This window comes from Zea mays, chromosome 7, assembly GCF_902167145.1.
Source record: "Zea mays cultivar B73 chromosome 7, Zm-B73-REFERENCE-NAM-5.0, whole genome shotgun sequence".
Lineage (NCBI taxonomy): Eukaryota > Viridiplantae > Streptophyta > Magnoliopsida > Poales > Poaceae > Zea > Zea mays.
In genome coordinates this window covers 113,714,158-113,732,323 of record NC_050102.1, presented here as the reverse complement: position 1 = coordinate 113,732,323, position 18,166 = coordinate 113,714,158, and the positions used below count along the sequence as shown (strand labels likewise).

The 18,166-nt window shown below is 43.8% G+C and overlaps 1 protein-coding gene across 1 annotated transcript; it reads left to right on the top strand.

Moving 5' to 3' along the window:
• Positions 1-8,324: 8,324 nt before the first annotated feature.
• Positions 8,325-17,381, top strand: LOC103632727 (putative 1-phosphatidylinositol-3-phosphate 5-kinase FAB1C). The gene is made up of 11 exons (XM_008654468.3): positions 8,325-9,296; positions 9,753-10,442; positions 10,534-10,687; positions 10,764-11,102; positions 11,242-12,030; positions 12,129-12,460; positions 12,535-12,661; positions 12,774-12,932; positions 13,029-14,489; positions 14,576-14,842; positions 16,710-17,381. Exons 1-11 carry the CDS (start codon positions 9,031-9,033, stop codon positions 16,971-16,973), a joined length of 4,848 nt encoding a protein of 1,615 aa, XP_008652690.1. The 5' UTR covers positions 8,325-9,030; the 3' UTR covers positions 16,974-17,381.
• The last annotated feature ends 785 nt before the right edge of the window (positions 17,382-18,166 follow it).

The window sequence follows — 18,166 nt, the reverse complement described above, 5'->3', positions numbered from 1 at the left end:
TGCCTCTACAAACTTATCATGTTCTTCATACAAAAGATCCTCTTGCTTTTCTAACAACCTATTTTTATCATTCAAGGCATCAATTAATTCATTAATCTTATCTACCTTAGTTCTATCTAGGCCCTTGAATAAACATGAATAGTCTATTTCATCATCGCTAGATTCTTCATCACTTGAGGAAGCGTAAGTACTAGTATCACGAGTGCTTACCTTCTTTTCCCTTGCCATGAGGCAGGTGTGATGTTCGTTGGGGAAGAGGGCCGACTTGTTGAAGGCGGTGGCGGCGAGTCCTTCATTGTCGGAGTCGGACGATGAACAATCCGAGTCCCACTCCTTTCCAAGGTGTGCCTCGCCCTTAGCCTTCTTGTAGGCTTTCTTCTTTTCCCTCTTGTTCCCTTGTTCCTGGTCACTATCATTATCGGGACAGTTAGCGATAAAATGACCAATCTTACCACATTTGAAGCATGAGCGCTTCCCCTTCGTCTTGGTCTTGTTTGGATGCTCCTTGCGACCCCTTAGCGCCGTCTTGAAACGCTTAATGATGAGTGCCATTTCTTCATCATTAAGTCTGGCCGCCTCAACTTGTGCCACCTTGCTAGGTAGCGCCTCCTTGCTCCTCGTTGCTTTGAGAGCAATGGTTTGAGGCTCTTGAATTGGGTCATTCAACGCATCGTCAACGTATCTAGCCTCCTTGATCATCATTCGCCCGCTTACAAACTTTCCAAGTATCTCCTCGGGTGTCATCTTGGTGTACCTAGGATTCTCATGAATATTGTTCACAAGATGTGGATCAAGGACAGTAAAGGACCTTAGCATTAGGCGGACGACGTCGTGGTCCGTCCATCGCGTGCTTCCATAGCTCCTTATTTTGTTGACGAGGGTCTTTAGCCGGTTGTACGTTTGGGTTGGCTCCTCGCCCCTGATCATTGCGAATCTCCCAAGTTCGCCCTCCACCAACTCCATCTTGGTGAGCATGGTGACGTCGTTCCCCTCATGAGAGATTTTGAGGGTGTCCCAAATCTGCTTGGTGTTATCCAAGCCGCTCACCTTGTGGTATTCATCCCTGCACAATGAAGCTAGAAGAATAGTAGTAGCTTGTGCATTTTTGTGAATTTGCTCATTGATAAACATGGGACTATCAGTACTATCAAATTTCATTCCACTCTCTACTATCCCCCATATGCTTGGATGGAGAGAGAACAAGTGACTTCGCATTTTGTGACTCCAAAATCCGTAGTCCTCTCCATCAAAGTGAGGAGGTTTACCAAGTGGAATGGAGAGTAAATGAGCATTTGTACTTTGTGGAATACGAGAATAATCAAAAGAAAAGTTTGAATTAACCATCTTCTTTTTCTCGTAGTCGTTGTCGTTGTCCTTTTGGGAAGAGGAAGATTCGTCGCTGTCGTAGTAGACTATCTCCTTGATGCGCCTTGTTTTCTTCTTCCTCCCGTCTTTTCTTTTGTAGCCCGAGCCTGAGTCAGTAGGCTTGTCATCCTTTGGATCATTGACGAAGGACTCCTTCTCCTTATCATTTACCACCATCCCCTTGCCCTTAGGATCCATCTCTTCGGGCGATTAGTCCCTTTCTTGAAGAGAACGGCTCCGATACCAATTGAGAGCACCTAGAGGGGGGGTGAATAGGTGATCCTGTAAAACTTAAAACTTAACACCACAAACTTGATTAAGAGTTAGAACAATGAAATCAAGTGAGTGGAGAGGAGAGCTGTTGTGAATCACAATAGACATAATAAAGACAAGCACACGAGACACGAGGATTTATCCCGTGGTCCGGCCAAGTACAAAACTTGCCTACTCCACGTTGTGGCGTCCCAACGGACGAGAGTTGCACTCAACTCCTCTCAAGTGATCCAATGATCAACTTGAATACCACGGTGTTCTTCTTTACTTTACTCTTTTCCCGTTTGCGAGGAATCTCCACAACTTGGAGTCTCTCGCCCTTACAATAAGAATCAATATGAAGCACAGGAGTAAGGAAGGGAAGCAACACACTCAAAGCCACAACAAATACGCACACACACAAGATCAAGACTTGAGCTCAAGACAATATCTCAAGGTTCTCACTAGAACGGAGCTCAAATCACTAAGAATGTCGAACAAGTGCGCAAGAATGAGGTGTGAGTGATTAACAATGCTCAAGGAATGCTTGGTGTTCTCCTCCATGCGCCTAGGGGTCCCTTTTATAGCCCCAAGGCAGCTAGGAGCCGTTGAGAGCATTTCAAGAAGGCAATTCTTGCCTTCTGTCGCCTGGCGCACCGGACAGTCCGGTGCACCACCGGACACTGTCCGGTGCACCACCAGACACTGTCCGGTGTGGATCTCTTTCCTTATTTGGCGAAGCCGACCGTTGGCGGTTCAGAGCCGTTGGCGCACCGGACACTGTCCGGTGCACACCGGACAGTCCAGTGCCCCTTCTGACCGTTGGCTCTTGCCACGCGTCGCGCGCTGATTATGCGGCCGACCGTTGGCCCGGCCGACTGTTGGCTCACCGGACAGTCCGGTGATTTATAGTCGTACACCGTTAATTGCTTCCCGAGACCAGCCAGTTGACAGACGCCGGCCTGGCGCACCGGACACCGTCCGGTGCACCACCGGACAGTGCACCCAGACCGAGCTGTCTTTGGCTGATCAAAGCCATCTCTTTTCCAACTTGATTTCTCCTGTTTCCAGCACTTAGACACAATACATTAGTCTCCAAAACAATGTACTAAGTCTTAGAAACATACCTTTTTACTTGATTTGCACTTTATCCATCACTTTGCATAGATTAACACAAGTCCACTTGTGTTGGCACTCAATCACCAAAATACTTAGAAATGGCCCAAGGGCACATTTCCCTTTCAGTAACACGAGCCGCGTTTTCCCCCTTGTGTTCCATCTCGCGCCAACCCATCTGGGCTAGGACGCGCAATGACAAATTTACTTGTTGGTCCAGGGACCCCCCAGGGTCGAAACGCCGACATATTTAAAAGAGAAATTAGAGGGCATCCAGTTCTTTACGCTAGCACAATTACATCAGAGAGCTTTGGCTTGTGAAAGCCGAAGAAAAGAACTAGTCAAAATGGTTCATCATAATGTCCATGTAGTAGAACACAATCAAAGTAGTTCGAACGATGAACCAAAGGAAGTTTACACTGCCGAAATAGTTTGGCCCGAGCAAGCCAAATCTTCGGCTTGTTCCTCCTTGCAGCCGGTTCAAATGAAACGACAAGAGAAGGTTAAGTTTACATTCAATGTTGGCAAATGCGATAAGATATTCGACAAATTACTAAAAAATGGCAACATTAAGATATATTATATTGTTCCACCCGCCGATGAACTAAGACATCGCGCATATTGCAAGTGGCACAACCCATTTTCATATGCCACTAATGATTGTAATGTGTTTCGACGATAAATCCAATCGGCCATTAATGAGGGACGATTGAAATTTCAGGAGAACACAGAGCCCTTCCCAATGAATGTGATCGACTTTGAGGGCAAGAAAGTCCTAATTCGGCCCGGCGCGACCGATAAGGGTGAAGGCAAGGAAGTCATCATCGGCAACGCACGAAAGGCCGATGGAAATAATAAAATTTCTTGCAGGAAGGTGGTTGCCGAGAAGACTCCTGATGGAGGGGAGACTCTGAAGGTTACCATCACAAACGCTGGGGGGGGGGCAATCGCAAACAGGTGACCGAACGCGGGAACCTGTTCTGCGCATCGCGGATGGTCCGGTACACAGACGCGGACAGTCCAGGACCTCGCCAGACAGTCCGAGTCGTTCCAATAGATGGCCCGGCAACGCCAAGGAGCCACGGCGACCACGTACCTTCAAACCACGACAACCAGAAATAGGTACGTGGAAAACTAACACGTTCAAGGCAGCTAGTCAGTTGGTCAAATCCAGCCCGACCTTTGATCAATTATTGTCTAAATATGTGAAAAAGAAGGCCGCCCCCAGTGACCGGCCACCAAAGCGACCTCGCTTACCCACCCAGGAGCGACAGCAGGTTAGGCCGATTGGACCACCTCACCAATCGGAAAGGACATGAGGTCATAATGTTCAATTAAGGCCTAACGCACCTGCGTGGACACTTCCACCTCCACATACACCCATGTCATGTCATTATACATACATACCACTGCCACCATATATCCCAAATCAGATGTGGGGCGCGCCACCATATCCATTTGGGATACCACAATACCCTGCCTGGGGGGCACCTCAATCATCTATTTTTGACAAGTTGACACCTCCAGTACAAGATCGATTGAAAGCCACTCAATCTGGTTCGCGAGCACGGGCCCAACAAGATTGTCGGACCACTTGAACGCAAAGACCGATTAATCCGGCAGGGGGACATACAGCTACAGCCTCCAATAGGACGATAAAAGGAGACTTCATCAAAATAGGAACAACGGATGTCATTATACAGGAAGATGACAAAATGGTCGATGATTTTTGATGAATCGGCCAGCACAAACAAAAAAGAAAATATGACTGTCAACAAAACAATCAATCCAAAATACTCCATGCCCCGATGGTGCCCATCGGGATTGACACGATCGCAAAAGCGAAAATTGCAGCGCCTAAGAGCAAAGGAGATCAAGGAAAAGGAGGCAGAAAAAATATTCAATGACACGCATCCGCAGTATCCGCCACCACAAAAGAGATGGAGACCAAAGGCTGTTGAGAAAAATCAAACGACCACAAAGACAGAAAATAAAACAACAACTATGCAGCTCTATGCAAGTATGGTAGACAGTCTGACTATAAAGGCCGGATCATCCGTACATGACGCGAACCATCCAACCCCTGTGACCGAACCATCCGCACTACACCAAGACACCTCCAACAACGTACCAACACCCATGGAGGAAGACGACATGCGAGGAGAAGACTTGGTCGACTACGGAGCTACGCCAGAGCACTCAAAAAATTAGCAAGGTGACGAATTGGTCAGGACCAGTATGACGCTCGGCGGTGTTGGGACTGACAGTTCGATCAATGCTAAAGGGGTCACGTCCGTTGAGTCAACCATCGAGACCAAGGCCACTGCGTACCATCCTAGTAAGTGGCAAGATGCCTATGAAAACCAATGTGATCACATCGAGTTAGTTGCTTTTGGTTCGCTCAGCTCCACCAAAAGGCAGGGGGCATATGTTGAGCTCCAAAATGAGCGGCGGACGGTCCGCGCCTATGGGGCGGACGGTCCGCCCGTGTGCAGAGTAGATTAGGGTTCCGAGTTTTGTGCTACGGTTGTTAGCTAGATTCGCGATATTAGCTCGGGAGATTAGTTTGTAAAGGGTCCAGCCCCCTCCTCTATAAATAGAGAGGTATACGACCGATTTGGAATAATCAATCGAATCAATAACACTTCTATCTCGCATTTATTTCTTATACAATTAAGAGTAGTTCTAGTTTAGCCTCTCAATCCCCAAATTCTCCGCTTCACTTCGACTCTACGTCGATTAGAGGAGTCTAGGTCGGTCTGCCCGAGCCTAGACAACACCTAGGATCTCTTCTCCCCGATAGGGTCCCTCCCGGGAGCGAGATCCAGGCGCCGCCGACGACCTTCGCCGCCCTCTGCGCACGCGCGGACCATCTGGCCCTAGGGCGTGGACCGTCCGGCCGTCAGGCAGGGAACCCTAGCCCTGTGCCAGGTCGCGGACCGTCCGGCCCTTGGACGCGGACCGTTCGCGCCTGTGCAGAGAGCACCGACGCTGGTTCTTGTTGAGTGTTTGGTGCCAAAAAGCGTCAACACACGTATTCACCCCCTCTAGGAGACTTTCAACGATACACTTAACTGGTATGATTTAGTCCTAAAAATTGATTTGATAAAGGTCCTAAATGCCATGTATATGTTTAATCGAAGCAATGTCATAAGCCTCACATGGTTGATGCGGTGATGAACTTAGCACGTTAGAACTAATCCATTTTGATTTGTGTGAAATGAATGGTGAGTTGACGAAACATGGCAAAATATAATTCATGACATTCATATATGACACTTTTGTGGTGATGTAAGAGTTCACCTACTTGACTGAAAGACGACAATCATTTTTTGGAAGTACCTGTAAGTGATACAACTTTCTTCTCTTCTTCGTGGTATGGTGCTTTTGTGGTGATTGACACAACTACATATTTAGGGCCCGTTCGTTTCTGCTGGAACCGACCAGGATTAATTCCAAATCTCTAAAACTTATAGTAATTATTGAAGAAATCCAAGCCAGATTTATTCCACCTCTTCATTCCATACTAAACGAACATGCCCTTATACGGCTTCATACAGGATGACTACATTGATTAACAACATGTGTGTATGCTTTTTGAAGTCTTGTTATTCTCCATGTTTGTGCATGTTCATCGTGCTAAGAGCTTATGACTTTTTTAACATCACAACATGTTGTTATTCTTGTTTCTAAATTAAACTGTGACCGAAAATGTCTAAATATGTAACAGTCGCCAGTCGGCAACCTCTAGTAGCGATGTACCTAATATAATTGGTAACCTCTAACAGCGACACTACGGTTGTCGGATGCTAGTCCTTGCGGTTGGTTTTATCAGGTGCTGGCAAAAAATCTGAGTACCAAGTTACTAAATGTGGTTGATATGCATCACACTCGAGATGGATGATACCATAATGGCACGTCCTGCATCACACTCGATAAAAATAGAAAACCATAATGGCACGAAACCTTTTTTTTTTTTGAAAACACACATACGCAGCTCTGCTTTAAACATACTCTGGCTAAATTAGTGCACACATAGATCAATTGCACCGTGTCTAATAAAGCAGGGTCATGATTTGGCTGTATCCTAACAAAACTTGAAAACAATATTTAGACTACTTTTAATGGTGATTTCATGCATAGTGTGCCGCATCAGAAATTTGAATGGTATGACATAACATTTAAGAGGAATAAATTTTATGAGGATGAAATTAGTTTCATAGGAATTTTTGTCAACTCGTTTCTAAGACCTTAAATAACCGTGTAAAACCTCTATTAAAAGTGATTTAGTTACAATATTTTACTATTTTTTTATCGGTCATTTAGTTAATATGTTAGTGTGTGAAATAGTGAAACAAACTTTTATATTAAAAGACAATTTTTATTCTTAGTTTTATAACACTTTTGATGTTGTGATAATGTTAAAGAAGTATTACAAAATTTCCATAAAAATAGCCTCGGAGTAAAAAAAAGATGATACTGTATTTACTACTAGGGAAACATATCTATGCAATCAGTTATATTGGTGTAATCATACAATCAAATGATCTAGTGTATTCAATAAAAATCAAAAAAATCCAACGATGATTGCTATTTTAGATGGAAAAGGTTAAATGTAAAATAACAACTAGGTTTTAGGATTAGGTTGAAGGGGTTAAATATAAAATAGTAGTCACTGTTGAATTTTGATTGGATGTACCGGATCACTTGATTGCGCAATTGCACTAACATAACTGATTAGCACACATCCCTAACCTATAAAGACACGATAACCCCATGTGCCACTTCGTATGTGGGTCTCAATCACCGTACTTTATGTTTTATTTTTTTGGAATTAAGAGCCATAAAGAAGTCCCAATTACTTTATCGCTTGTCATAGAATATAGTTGGTTCCTCTTCGCTATTACTTTCAAAATACAGTGTAAAGGTGTGGGTATGGAAAGAAATAACACCGCGTAAATAGTCATTTCCTTATTTTATCCATCCATTTTTTGAGCACATATAAATTTGTCTTTAAAACATTGAGTATATATTGGCTATATAGTTGTGTGCTTTATGTTTTTTATATAGACAGTAAAAATTCAATAATTCATGTCATATAAGTTGCCGTTTGGTTAGCGTATTTATAACGTGATGGAGAACTGATAACATTATATCATGTTTGTTTAGCTTCAATCGTAATTAAATATCACACTAGAAACTAATACCGATCTATTCAAACTTGTTACCACCGGTACTCGAGTGTAAATCATTACCGTTACTAGTTATATTACATTTCGTGAACTAAACAACACCTAAACCTTTTGCATTGACACAAGAGAATCGTACCATCGACACAAGAAAACAGAGTAGAAATGTAGAATGGATGGTGACCTGAATACATCCAACATATGTATCCTCTTCTCTAAGAAAAAGACCTTCCACTGTTGATTTTAGTTGGCTCACATTCCTCCTCTGATTTTAGTGGTAAAGAACGTCAATATATGAGTGCTAGTAAAAAAACAAGGCCAGGGGAAAATGGACGCTAGCCAAAGCAAGAAAGCCACCCGCCGTCCGCCGACGACAAGACGCACACGGTACTCATCACACAAACTTGAGAGCGGCAAAATAACAATTTTTTTTTTCTCACACAGACTTGAGACCCGTCCCCGTCTCATGCTTTCCTTCCTGGCCATCGAAACGGAGGGACACCGGATAACGAGCCAGGATTTCCACCGCGCGCGCCCAAGCGGTTAAATAAAAATCCCACCCGCCGCGGCGAGCGTCTGCCCGTCACTGTCCTGTATCTCTCGCAAATCTCCCACCCGCCCCACATAATAAGAACCGCCGCCGCCGCCGCCGCCGCCGCTCTTCTCCAACCTCCGTCTCTCCGAGCATGCACTCTGCGTTCTCGTCCTGCCGTCCTACTCGCTACGCGGCGCGGCTCTGAATTGGCATCTCCCGACCCCGCCTCTCGCGCGCCGTCCCCCCGTCCCCGCACCTGCCGAAGCTGAACCCCGGTCCCGGCGGCATTGCGCGCGCGCTCTCTCTTTCTCTCTCTCGCTGGAGGCGGGACCGCGGGAGAGCCGTCTCACTCAGCGGCGCCGCGGGCCGCTGGCCCTGCCGCACCCGCGCAGGGTGGTTGGTCCCGTGTCGGGTGTGGTGAGGCGCTGACTTGGACGGGACGCAATCAGCGGACGAAGGAAGCTTCGGGCGTGGCCGCGTCGCTTCGCCTCGTCTCCTGCTACTTGTTCGGAACTTCTCCATCTTTCCCCACAGTTGGTTTTGATCTTAGCGTGCCGTATCGCCCTATCGGGGATGGGGTTGCTGGAGTTCGCGGTGGGTAAGGCCAGATCCCTTGCCGCCGCCACTGACCTGGAGCAGCGGCACGTGCACAAGGGCGAGCTCGCGCGGATCGAGACGCGGCGGTGCCAGGAGGCGGGCCATGGCGTGACCACGCCCAAGGCCCAGGGGCCGGCTTCGCCCGTCGGGCCGCCCACGCCCCCGCGCCGCCTGACCGAGGCGAGATCTGGAGGCCAAGCCGATGCCGGCCCGCGCTCTCATCCTCCCGGCTGTGATACTAGGTAAATGCAAGTCTACCGCAGTTCTTACAACTTGCCGTAAATAGATACCTAAAAAAGTCAAGCGTTGCTTAAAAACATGGAAGTTTAAGTTGTCTGGTCGATTGACTGGGAACTGTATTTATCCTTCCTTTTTCTATGGACTTGAAACTGTGCTGTTTGGTTCAGTAATGATAATGGGATCTCTTACCGGCGGTAATGGTTACTAGTTATAATTGGAATGGTTACTAGAAAGAGCTCAACTAAACAAAAGTATCAGTATCCATTACCCCATGCCATTTGCGTTACATTTCGGCGAACCAAACAACACCGGCAGTGCCGGCGTGGGCAAGTTACAAACATATTGGCTGGCTAGGGCAAACACATGACATGTGTATATCTTTGTGATTTGTCAATTGTCTTTCTGAATTCTGATTGGGGTTGAATAACCTTTGAATCGATTTTTGGCTGTGGATGCAGGCGAGTGGATGAGGAGGCTGCTGACGAGTCAGGGGCCCAGTTTGCAGCCTCTGTGACTGACTTCTTACATGACTTCTCAGATACCGAATCTAGTGTTAGTAACTCCATGTACAGATCAATGACCCCAAGCCCCACAGGGAGTCCTACTTGTGTGGTGAGGCTGGATGATGCTTCAGATCATGATGCAACAACATTGACTGACTCAGACGATGCACGTGAGCTAGTCAGCGCTGCTAGCATCTCTGGTGAAGGAGAACTCGTCAATGGATCACCACATATCGTTGATTTTGGTGATGCTATTTGGTGCCCACCACCACCAGAAGATGAGAGAGATGATGTTGAATCGAGGATATTTGGATCTGATGACGACGACGACGATGCTTTCTTAGAACCTAGTTGTTTCGGTGATAATAAAATAGCCAGTGGGTACGGTGCCTTTGGTGCATCTCAACAAGATGGTGTTCAGAATGATTTGCTGAAGCACTTTCGGGCTCTAGTTGCACAGTTACTGGAGGCGGAAGGCATTAGTTTTTCCAGTGACGACAATTCAAAAAGTTGGCTTGAGATAGTGTCCTCGTTGGCATGGCAAGCTGCTAACTATGTGAAACCCGATACCAAGAAAGGTGGCAGCATGGATCCTAGTGATTACGTGAAGATTAAATGCATAGCATCTGGGAAGCCAACTGATAGGTTTGTGTTTTTCCTTGCTTGTGCATCTGTTTACTCATAATTTTATCTTCTGATCATCATATGGTACCAACAAACGAATTATTGGATGCAGCAATTTTGTTAGAGGAATTGTTTGCTCTAAGAATGTAAGACACAAACGGATGGTCTCAGAACACAGGAGTGCCAAATTGCTCATTTTAGGAGGTGCACTTGAGTATCAAAAAGTTTCAAATAAATTGGCATCCATAGGGACTATACTCGAACAGGTTCGTGTCTATCTACTTTGGATCTTTATATATTTTATTTTGCTTGCAACATTGTTAATGAATGATCTTGCTGCAGGAAAAGGAGTATCTTAAAACTGTTGTGAGCAAGATCGAGTCTAGGCATCCTAATGTCCTTCTAGTTGAGAAAAGCGCCTCATCTTTTGCTCAGGAGCTCTTAGCAAAAGATATTTCTTTAGTTTTGAATGTGAAGAGACCTCTTTTGAACAGAATATCAAGATGCACAGGTGGTCAGATTGCCTCATCAATTGACAACATTGCCTCAGCTAGGCTTGGACAATGTGACTTGTTCAAGGTGGAGAAAGTCCCAGAACCCTTATTAGCTGAACATGGAGAAAAGGGGTCAATTAAGACTCTGATGTTCTTTGAAGGCTGTGTGAAGCACTTGGGTTGCACGGTAATGACCCTTTGGGCAAAGACATACAATTAACAACGCCCTGTAGCATAAGCGTTTTCCCTGATTTCTACTGACATTTCATTTCAACATGCAAATTTCCCCCAGTATTTATAAATTAAGTGTACGACACTTCATGCAGGTTCTGTTGAGGGGAACATGTCGGGAAGATTTAAAGAAGATTAAGCGTGCAATGCAACTTGCTGTTTTTGCTGCTTATCACCTCTCCTTGGAGACATCATTCCTTGCTGATGAGGGAGCAACACTTCCGAAAGTTCCTTCAATATCTGTGACAGGTGCACCAAATATTTCTGCTAGTCCTACTGATCATGGCACTTCTGATAGTCTTAAAAATGCTGAAGAGACATATCCACAAAATTCTACTATCAGCCAGATTTTTGAGGTTATCTCTGCATCTTCAACTTTATTACCACTCGCTGGAGTAAGCCAAGGAATCATGCCTGAATGTAGAGCATCAAAATTTCTAGTTGATCCTCTCAACTCTCAAGATCCGTCGAACTTATGCCATCCAAATGTTTCCTGCAATGGTGATTTAATATCTCCATGTTCTGTCAGTGGTTTTAGAGCAACATATGTTGGCACACAACATGGTGGTTCAAACAAGTCTTTGCAATCTTCAATTGCTGCTGATGTCTGGCGTGATGGTGCATTAACTTTGAAACATAGCCAACCATGTCATTCAGAAAACCATAGTAGCAACCCTGCTGCAGGGAATACAGATGACAAAGACAAGCTTTCAGCTGGTTACTTATCTGGTACTGACAACAATCAGAGTATCTTAGTTTCCCTCTCAAGCACCTGCATTCCCAAAAGCTTTGCATGCCAGCGTTCTCATCTCGTTCGGATCAAGTTTTATGGTAGTTTTGATAAGCCATTAGGGAGGTATCTTCGTGAGGACTTATTTGATCAGGTACTTCTGTTACTCTTGTACGTAACCTATTGCATTGCAGGGAAATCTCTTGTTATTTGCTAAACAACATTTTTCTGTCATGTTTCTTTTCTTCGCAGGCATATTGCTGCCCATCTTGTAAGGAGCCTTCAGAATCACATGTGAGGTGCTATATGCACCAACATGGCAGCCTAACGATTAGTGTCAGGCGCCTTCAGTCTCAAAAGTTGCCAGGTGAACATGATGGGAGGATATGGATGTGGCACAGATGCATGAGGTGCAAGCTTAAGGATGGAATGCCACCAGCAACACACAGAGTAATCATGTCTGATGCAGCTTGGGGCTTATCATTTGGCAAGTTCCTGGAGCTCAGCTTTTCGAACCATATGACTGCTAACAGGATTGCAAGTTGTGGCCATTCTCTCCAAAGGGATTGTCTTCGCTTTTATGGGTATGTAGGTCCCCTCCTTTCATCCTTTATATCCCTTAAACTCATCTGATGGAGGTTTCAATTTGTTCATGCAGGTATGGAAATATGGCGGCCGCCTTCCACTATAGTCCCATGATTACTCTGTCTGTTAACCTTCCGCCCCCAGTGCTAGATTTCAATACTCATGCTACACAAGATTGGGTGAAAAGAGAGGCTGTTGAGGTATGCTGTTAAACAGTTAATGTTAAAGAGATCATTAGTTCATTTCCCTGTTCCGCCATTCCACCGTTGATTGCAGCAGGGATGATGAAATGCTCGCAACCTTCTATTGTAGGTATTTCACACAATGGACTTGCTGCACACTGAGGTATATGATGCACTTAACAATCTTGAGAAGAGTATCATTACTGATGATGATTCAACCAAGACAAGCATACAGAGGCAAATAGTTGAGATGAAAGATTTGCTTAATGTCGAAAGAAATGAGTATGAGGTAGAACCCCACTGCCCCTCTTAAGTTTTATTCTATTTTGTTTGTTTATCGTGTCATGTTCGTCCTTTTTGATGAAATTTATGTATTTTCCCACAGGTTTTGCTTCTTCCAGTTATAATGGGGAGTTCTCATTCATTCAAACCAAATATTGATATTTTGGAGCTTAATCGTGTTAGACGTAGTCTCCTCCTAGATGCTCACACTTGGGACCGCAGGTTGTGCGGCATAGATTCACTCGAAGCAGATAGCCATATTTCCAGAACTGATCCGTTTAATCTAGAGAAAACCCAAGGAATCAATGAAGGGAGATCTGATTTGCTTCAGACTGTTAGGAAACACGGAGGAACATATGAAGAACCATGTCCCCAACACTCTTCAGAAAGCCCAAGGAAATCTCTCTTGTCTACAGAGGGCCATCTGAATGATAAAAAATATGTCATGGTTGAGACAGATTTGCCGGTTGGGCTAGTGGATGGTGATGCAGGTCTTGATTTGATCTTCAACAAATTGAATACATGTGAAGAAGGACGTTGTCTATCAAAATATCCTAGCAAGACAGGACCAGTAGAGAGGTTACCTTCACTTGCATCTATTTTAGCTGACAAAATAGATATGGCATGGTCTGGATTTGGTGAATTAGACTACAATCTTCCACATGGTTTGAGCAAAGCAAATGAAAATACATCTTTGAACTTGTTTGGCAATCCAAGTTACAAGAAGGCTACTGGTCCAGTCCGAATCCATTCATTTGATACTGTGTTGAGATTACATCAGCGAGAACAAACTGGAGTAATACCTGCTTCACTCCATTCAGCACTGAAATCAATTGATTCCTTTAGAGACTTGACAAGCCTTGTTAAGGATCCAATGACAAACATGCGGAGAGCCTTTTCTCAAATATCTCCCAGGACAAGAGGAAACTTAAATACTGTTCTTACACGTGCTCCCAAGTATATCACATCAGCTTCTCGTATGGTGAATGATGGGGCTCGACTGCTTCTGCCCAATATTAGCTGTGAAGGTTCTGTTTTTGTCACTGTCTATGATGACGAGCCAACCAGTGTAGTGTCATATGCTATGACATCACAAGAATATGCTGAACATGTCACACATAAAATGAATGCAAATACTAGCTTTTCAGATTTTACTAGTAGTAATGGACTTGATGGATCTCTGTCCTCACATGAAGAGCTTTCAAATTTTAGAGGAGCTCACTTCAGATTATCCTTCGATGATGATGCATCTCCTACTGATAGTACAAAGTTTTCTGTCACTTGCTATTTTGCAAGGCAGTTTGCTGCACTTAGAAAGAAATGTTGTCCAAGTAATAGTGATTACATACGCTCGATAAGTCGTTGTAAGCGATGGAGCGCGCAAGGTGGAAAAAGCAATGTTTACTTTGCAAAGACAATGGATGAGAGATTCATAATTAAACAAGTCACCAAGACAGAGCTGGACTCTTTTGTAGAATTTGCTCCTCATTACTTCAGGCACTTGACAGAATCATTGACTTCTAGAAGCCCTACTTGCCTGGCCAAAATATTGGGGCTTTATCAGGTTGATCATCTACCATTGAACCCGTTATTTAGTTGCATTATTCTTGATTTGGGCTTTAACCAATTTATACTGCTTGTTTCATTCAGGTTAGTATCAAGAATTCAAAAGGTGGGCGTGAGGTGAAGATGGATCTGATGGTGATGGAGAACATACTCTTCCAAAGATCAATATCTAGGGTGTATGATCTGAAGGGTTCTGTGCGTTCACGTTATAATTCTGATGCTTCTGGTCACAACAAAGTTCTTCTAGACTCTAATCTCATAGAAGCACTACATACAAAGCCTATTTTTTTGGGGAGTAAGGCAAAACAAAGATTGGAAAGAGCTGTCTGGAATGATACATCATTTCTTGCGGTATGTAGCAATCCTGACTCCTGCACCGGGAATTATACATAAATATCATTTCTTGTGCTCACATAATAAGTCATTTCTTGATTTTACTGCCAAATTACAGAGACCTACATTACTTCTCGATTTACTATGATGCTTAATTTGTCTAATGAGATACTGCTGTTTGAAATCTGTTTCTGTGAATGTCTGCCATAATGAAAACGAGGAGCAGCATTTAACTCCTCTTTAAGGGAAGCATTTTATTCCTTTTTTTATTTTGCATGTAGCTAGATTAAAGTAAATTTTATGTTCTGATTTAAAAACTCGACCTGCGGGGTAAGACAGACTCTAGACATCGTATTAAAGAAGACTTCATATAGGTTGAGAAAATCGCTGAACCCCCTACCTCATCCATACACAGCCGCACCATAGTTCATGTGAAAACGACTGAGACCGGGATTGAGCCTTAGACCTATGCTTTGGCATGGGACAGACGATAGGATTTTTTAACCCGAAATTCGCTCTGACGGGGAGTCGAACTCAGAGCCAGAGGAGTGCTACTCAAACCACTTAGAGAACATATCTGGTGCACATGGAAGATTGGTGCACATATTAAATCATCATCACTCATTTTAGATCTAACGTCTCTAGTTGTTTGGTATATTTTGCTAAGGACACCCTCCAACGTGGTGTTGTGTAGTGGTGGAAGGTGTTATTTGTAAATTGAATGATCAATTAGAGACGTTAGATCTAAAATGGGTGGTGATGATTTAATATATGCACCATGTGCATCAATCTTTCATGCGCACCAGATATGTCCTCAACCACTTAACCAACTCAGCTAGAGACCCTTTCGCTTATGTTCTAATTTAGATCGATCTGTTTTTTCTACCCAGCAAGTCTAAGCTTTCATGTGGCATATAATAATAGATGTCTCGTTTCCTTTGAAATTCATGTGTTTTAGACACATGCTAATTAATTTTATTTTATAAGATGCTAAGTACTTTTATAGCTTTGAAAATCCTAAGGGCGGTTAGGGGTGGACTGAAGGTGATTGAAAGGGATCAAATCCCCTGCTAATCAAAATTGAATAGAAAGGAATTTTTAATCCCTCTCAATCCCCTCCATTCTCTATGCAACAGAACAAGGCCTAATGGATTCCACTATTGGATATCTTACCATTTCAGATATTTTATTTATCTCTCTCCATTAGTGCAACGAGTGAACTAAAAAAACTCGGCCGGTAGAGAAAAGACCGTCCCCACGGTAATATTAAGAAGCTTAATCGGAGGCCTGACCGAGAAAAGTCACGAAAGCCGGTCCCCGTGCAAGTGCAACATGAGGGTCCACCCCCTATAGACTAGATCTTTACTCGTGCTTTGAGCCCTTTCAGCCCCTACACGAGGATCCACCTCAATAGGTTAGTTTATCTCGTGTGCACACAGCCAGGGGAACAATGAGTGATCTTTTTTAATCTCAACCTGAAGTTCGCTCCCACTGGGATTCAAACTTAGGACCTATGCTCAGACCACCTAACCAACTCGGCTAGATGCTCTTTTGCCAAACTGAGAACCAAGGAGAAAGGTGTTAGTTTCTGGCCATCCTAAGAACAGAACTGTAGCACATTGTTGGGCTTTGTTCAGTTTTTTTACACCGGAATTACTCATAAAAAGCTATAACCAATTAAGGATATTGAAATCTAAAACAAAAGGTTTTGATTCCGCAATGTGAATTATTTGCTTTCATTGGCCTAATTAGTTGTTTAGTGGTGATTTGTTGGTATTATTTGTCATCTCTGCGACAGCAACTTTCTCCATTGCACTAACTAGATAACAACATGCCTGGCTGCTTTGTATCCTCATTGCATCTGCTAACATGATTCATCCTGCAGTCTTTGGATGTCATGGACTACTCCCTTTTGGTCGGTGTCGACGAAGAGAAAAAAGAGCTGGTGGTTGGCATCATCGATTTCCTGCGGCAGTACACCTGGGACAAGCAGCTGGAGACATGGGTGAAGGCATCGGGGATCTTAGGGGGCCCCAAGAATGAGTCTCCCACCGTGATTTCTCCAATCCAGTACAAAAAGAGGTTCAGGAAGGCCATGTCGAGGTACTTCCTCGCCGTCCCCGACCAATGGACCTCGAAAGGTGGTTAAATCTTCTCGCTGTTTTTAGCTGCATTTTTTTTGTCAGCGAAAGCATCACTCGTTCATCCTTGGCAAATTTTGAGCGAAAGGGTGACAGACGGCTAGGTATTCTTTATTTGCCTGTTGCTTCCGTTTTTTATACCAACAGGTGACATGCAATAGCTTAGAGCAGATGTGAGAGGACCTCTGACCTGGTGGATGGACTGTGACATTAAGCATGATCATTGCAGTGTCCGGTCACATCTTGAGCGCTTGATCCAATGTAAATTTGACGGCGAGCCACGGCGGGTTATTTGACGCCGAGTTGCGCCGTACTGAGGAATTGTATTAGAGGATTGGAACACTGATGTTAATTAATAGACATGTAACAGCGCTCTCAACACAGTTGCTTTAGCGTGAATGTGTGTCCTGGGCTCATATTGCCGACTGCACGTGAACCTGTGCTCGATTTCGCCTCTTGGCTAATGTTTCGCTTTGCAAACCTCCTGAATAAATTAAACGTAGAATAGTTTGAAACGATAACTCTAAAAGTATTTATTTGCAGAATGTATTACTTCCAAAACAATTGTACTACATCTCTTTTTGAGTAGTCTTAAAAAAACAATAACTAAACATATATAAATCCTAATATCTATAATGCACAATAAGCATAGTTAGACTAATAGTAGGATATATTTTTATAATGACATATTAGGAGATACAAATGTATTTTTTACCGGATGAAATACTTAACTCAGTATATACACGAGAATTCGAGTTCTGAAAAGCTAGCCAGAACATTGTAAATATACCTTCTATCTAATGATATTATTATATATAAAAGTGTCAATAATATATATCATGGATACCAACTCAATAATATATACTATAGGTATCAAGTTAGATTTCAAAAAAAAAAGAGCTTGAACAGAAGGGCTTGTGGATTCAACCATGAGCCTAGGGACTCAACAATTAGTTCGGGAGGGAGCCTAAAACAAGAATATTTGTGTGCATGGACTATGAAGGGCAAATATTTTGCTAATTCCGTACTGCAGCTAGAGGCTAAACCAAAGGTAGGCACAAGGATGTGTTTGGTTTAAGGTCAAAGTGGGATGAGGCGGGGGCAACACCATCCCCTCGATTTTTCGAGATCATGCCGCCACAAAAAACTACTCCGGTGTCTATCTCGCCCCTACATGGCTCTCATCCAAACATTATAGAAA

What these genes read in the sequence shown, in the direction of transcription:
- LOC103632727 (XM_008654468.3), top strand. Translation starts at nt 9,031, where the DNA reads ATGGGGTTGCTGGAGTTCGCGGTGGGTAAGGCCAGATCCCTTGCCGCC. An exon ending in TGAAGCACTTGGGTTGCACG is followed by an intron (nt 11,103 to 11,241) that starts GTAATGACCCTT and finishes CACTTCATGCAG; the next exon opens with GTTCTGTTGAGGGGAACATG. An exon ending in ATGATACATCATTTCTTGCG is followed by an intron (nt 14,843 to 16,709) that starts GTATGTAGCAAT and finishes TTCATCCTGCAG; the next exon opens with TCTTTGGATGTCATGGACTA.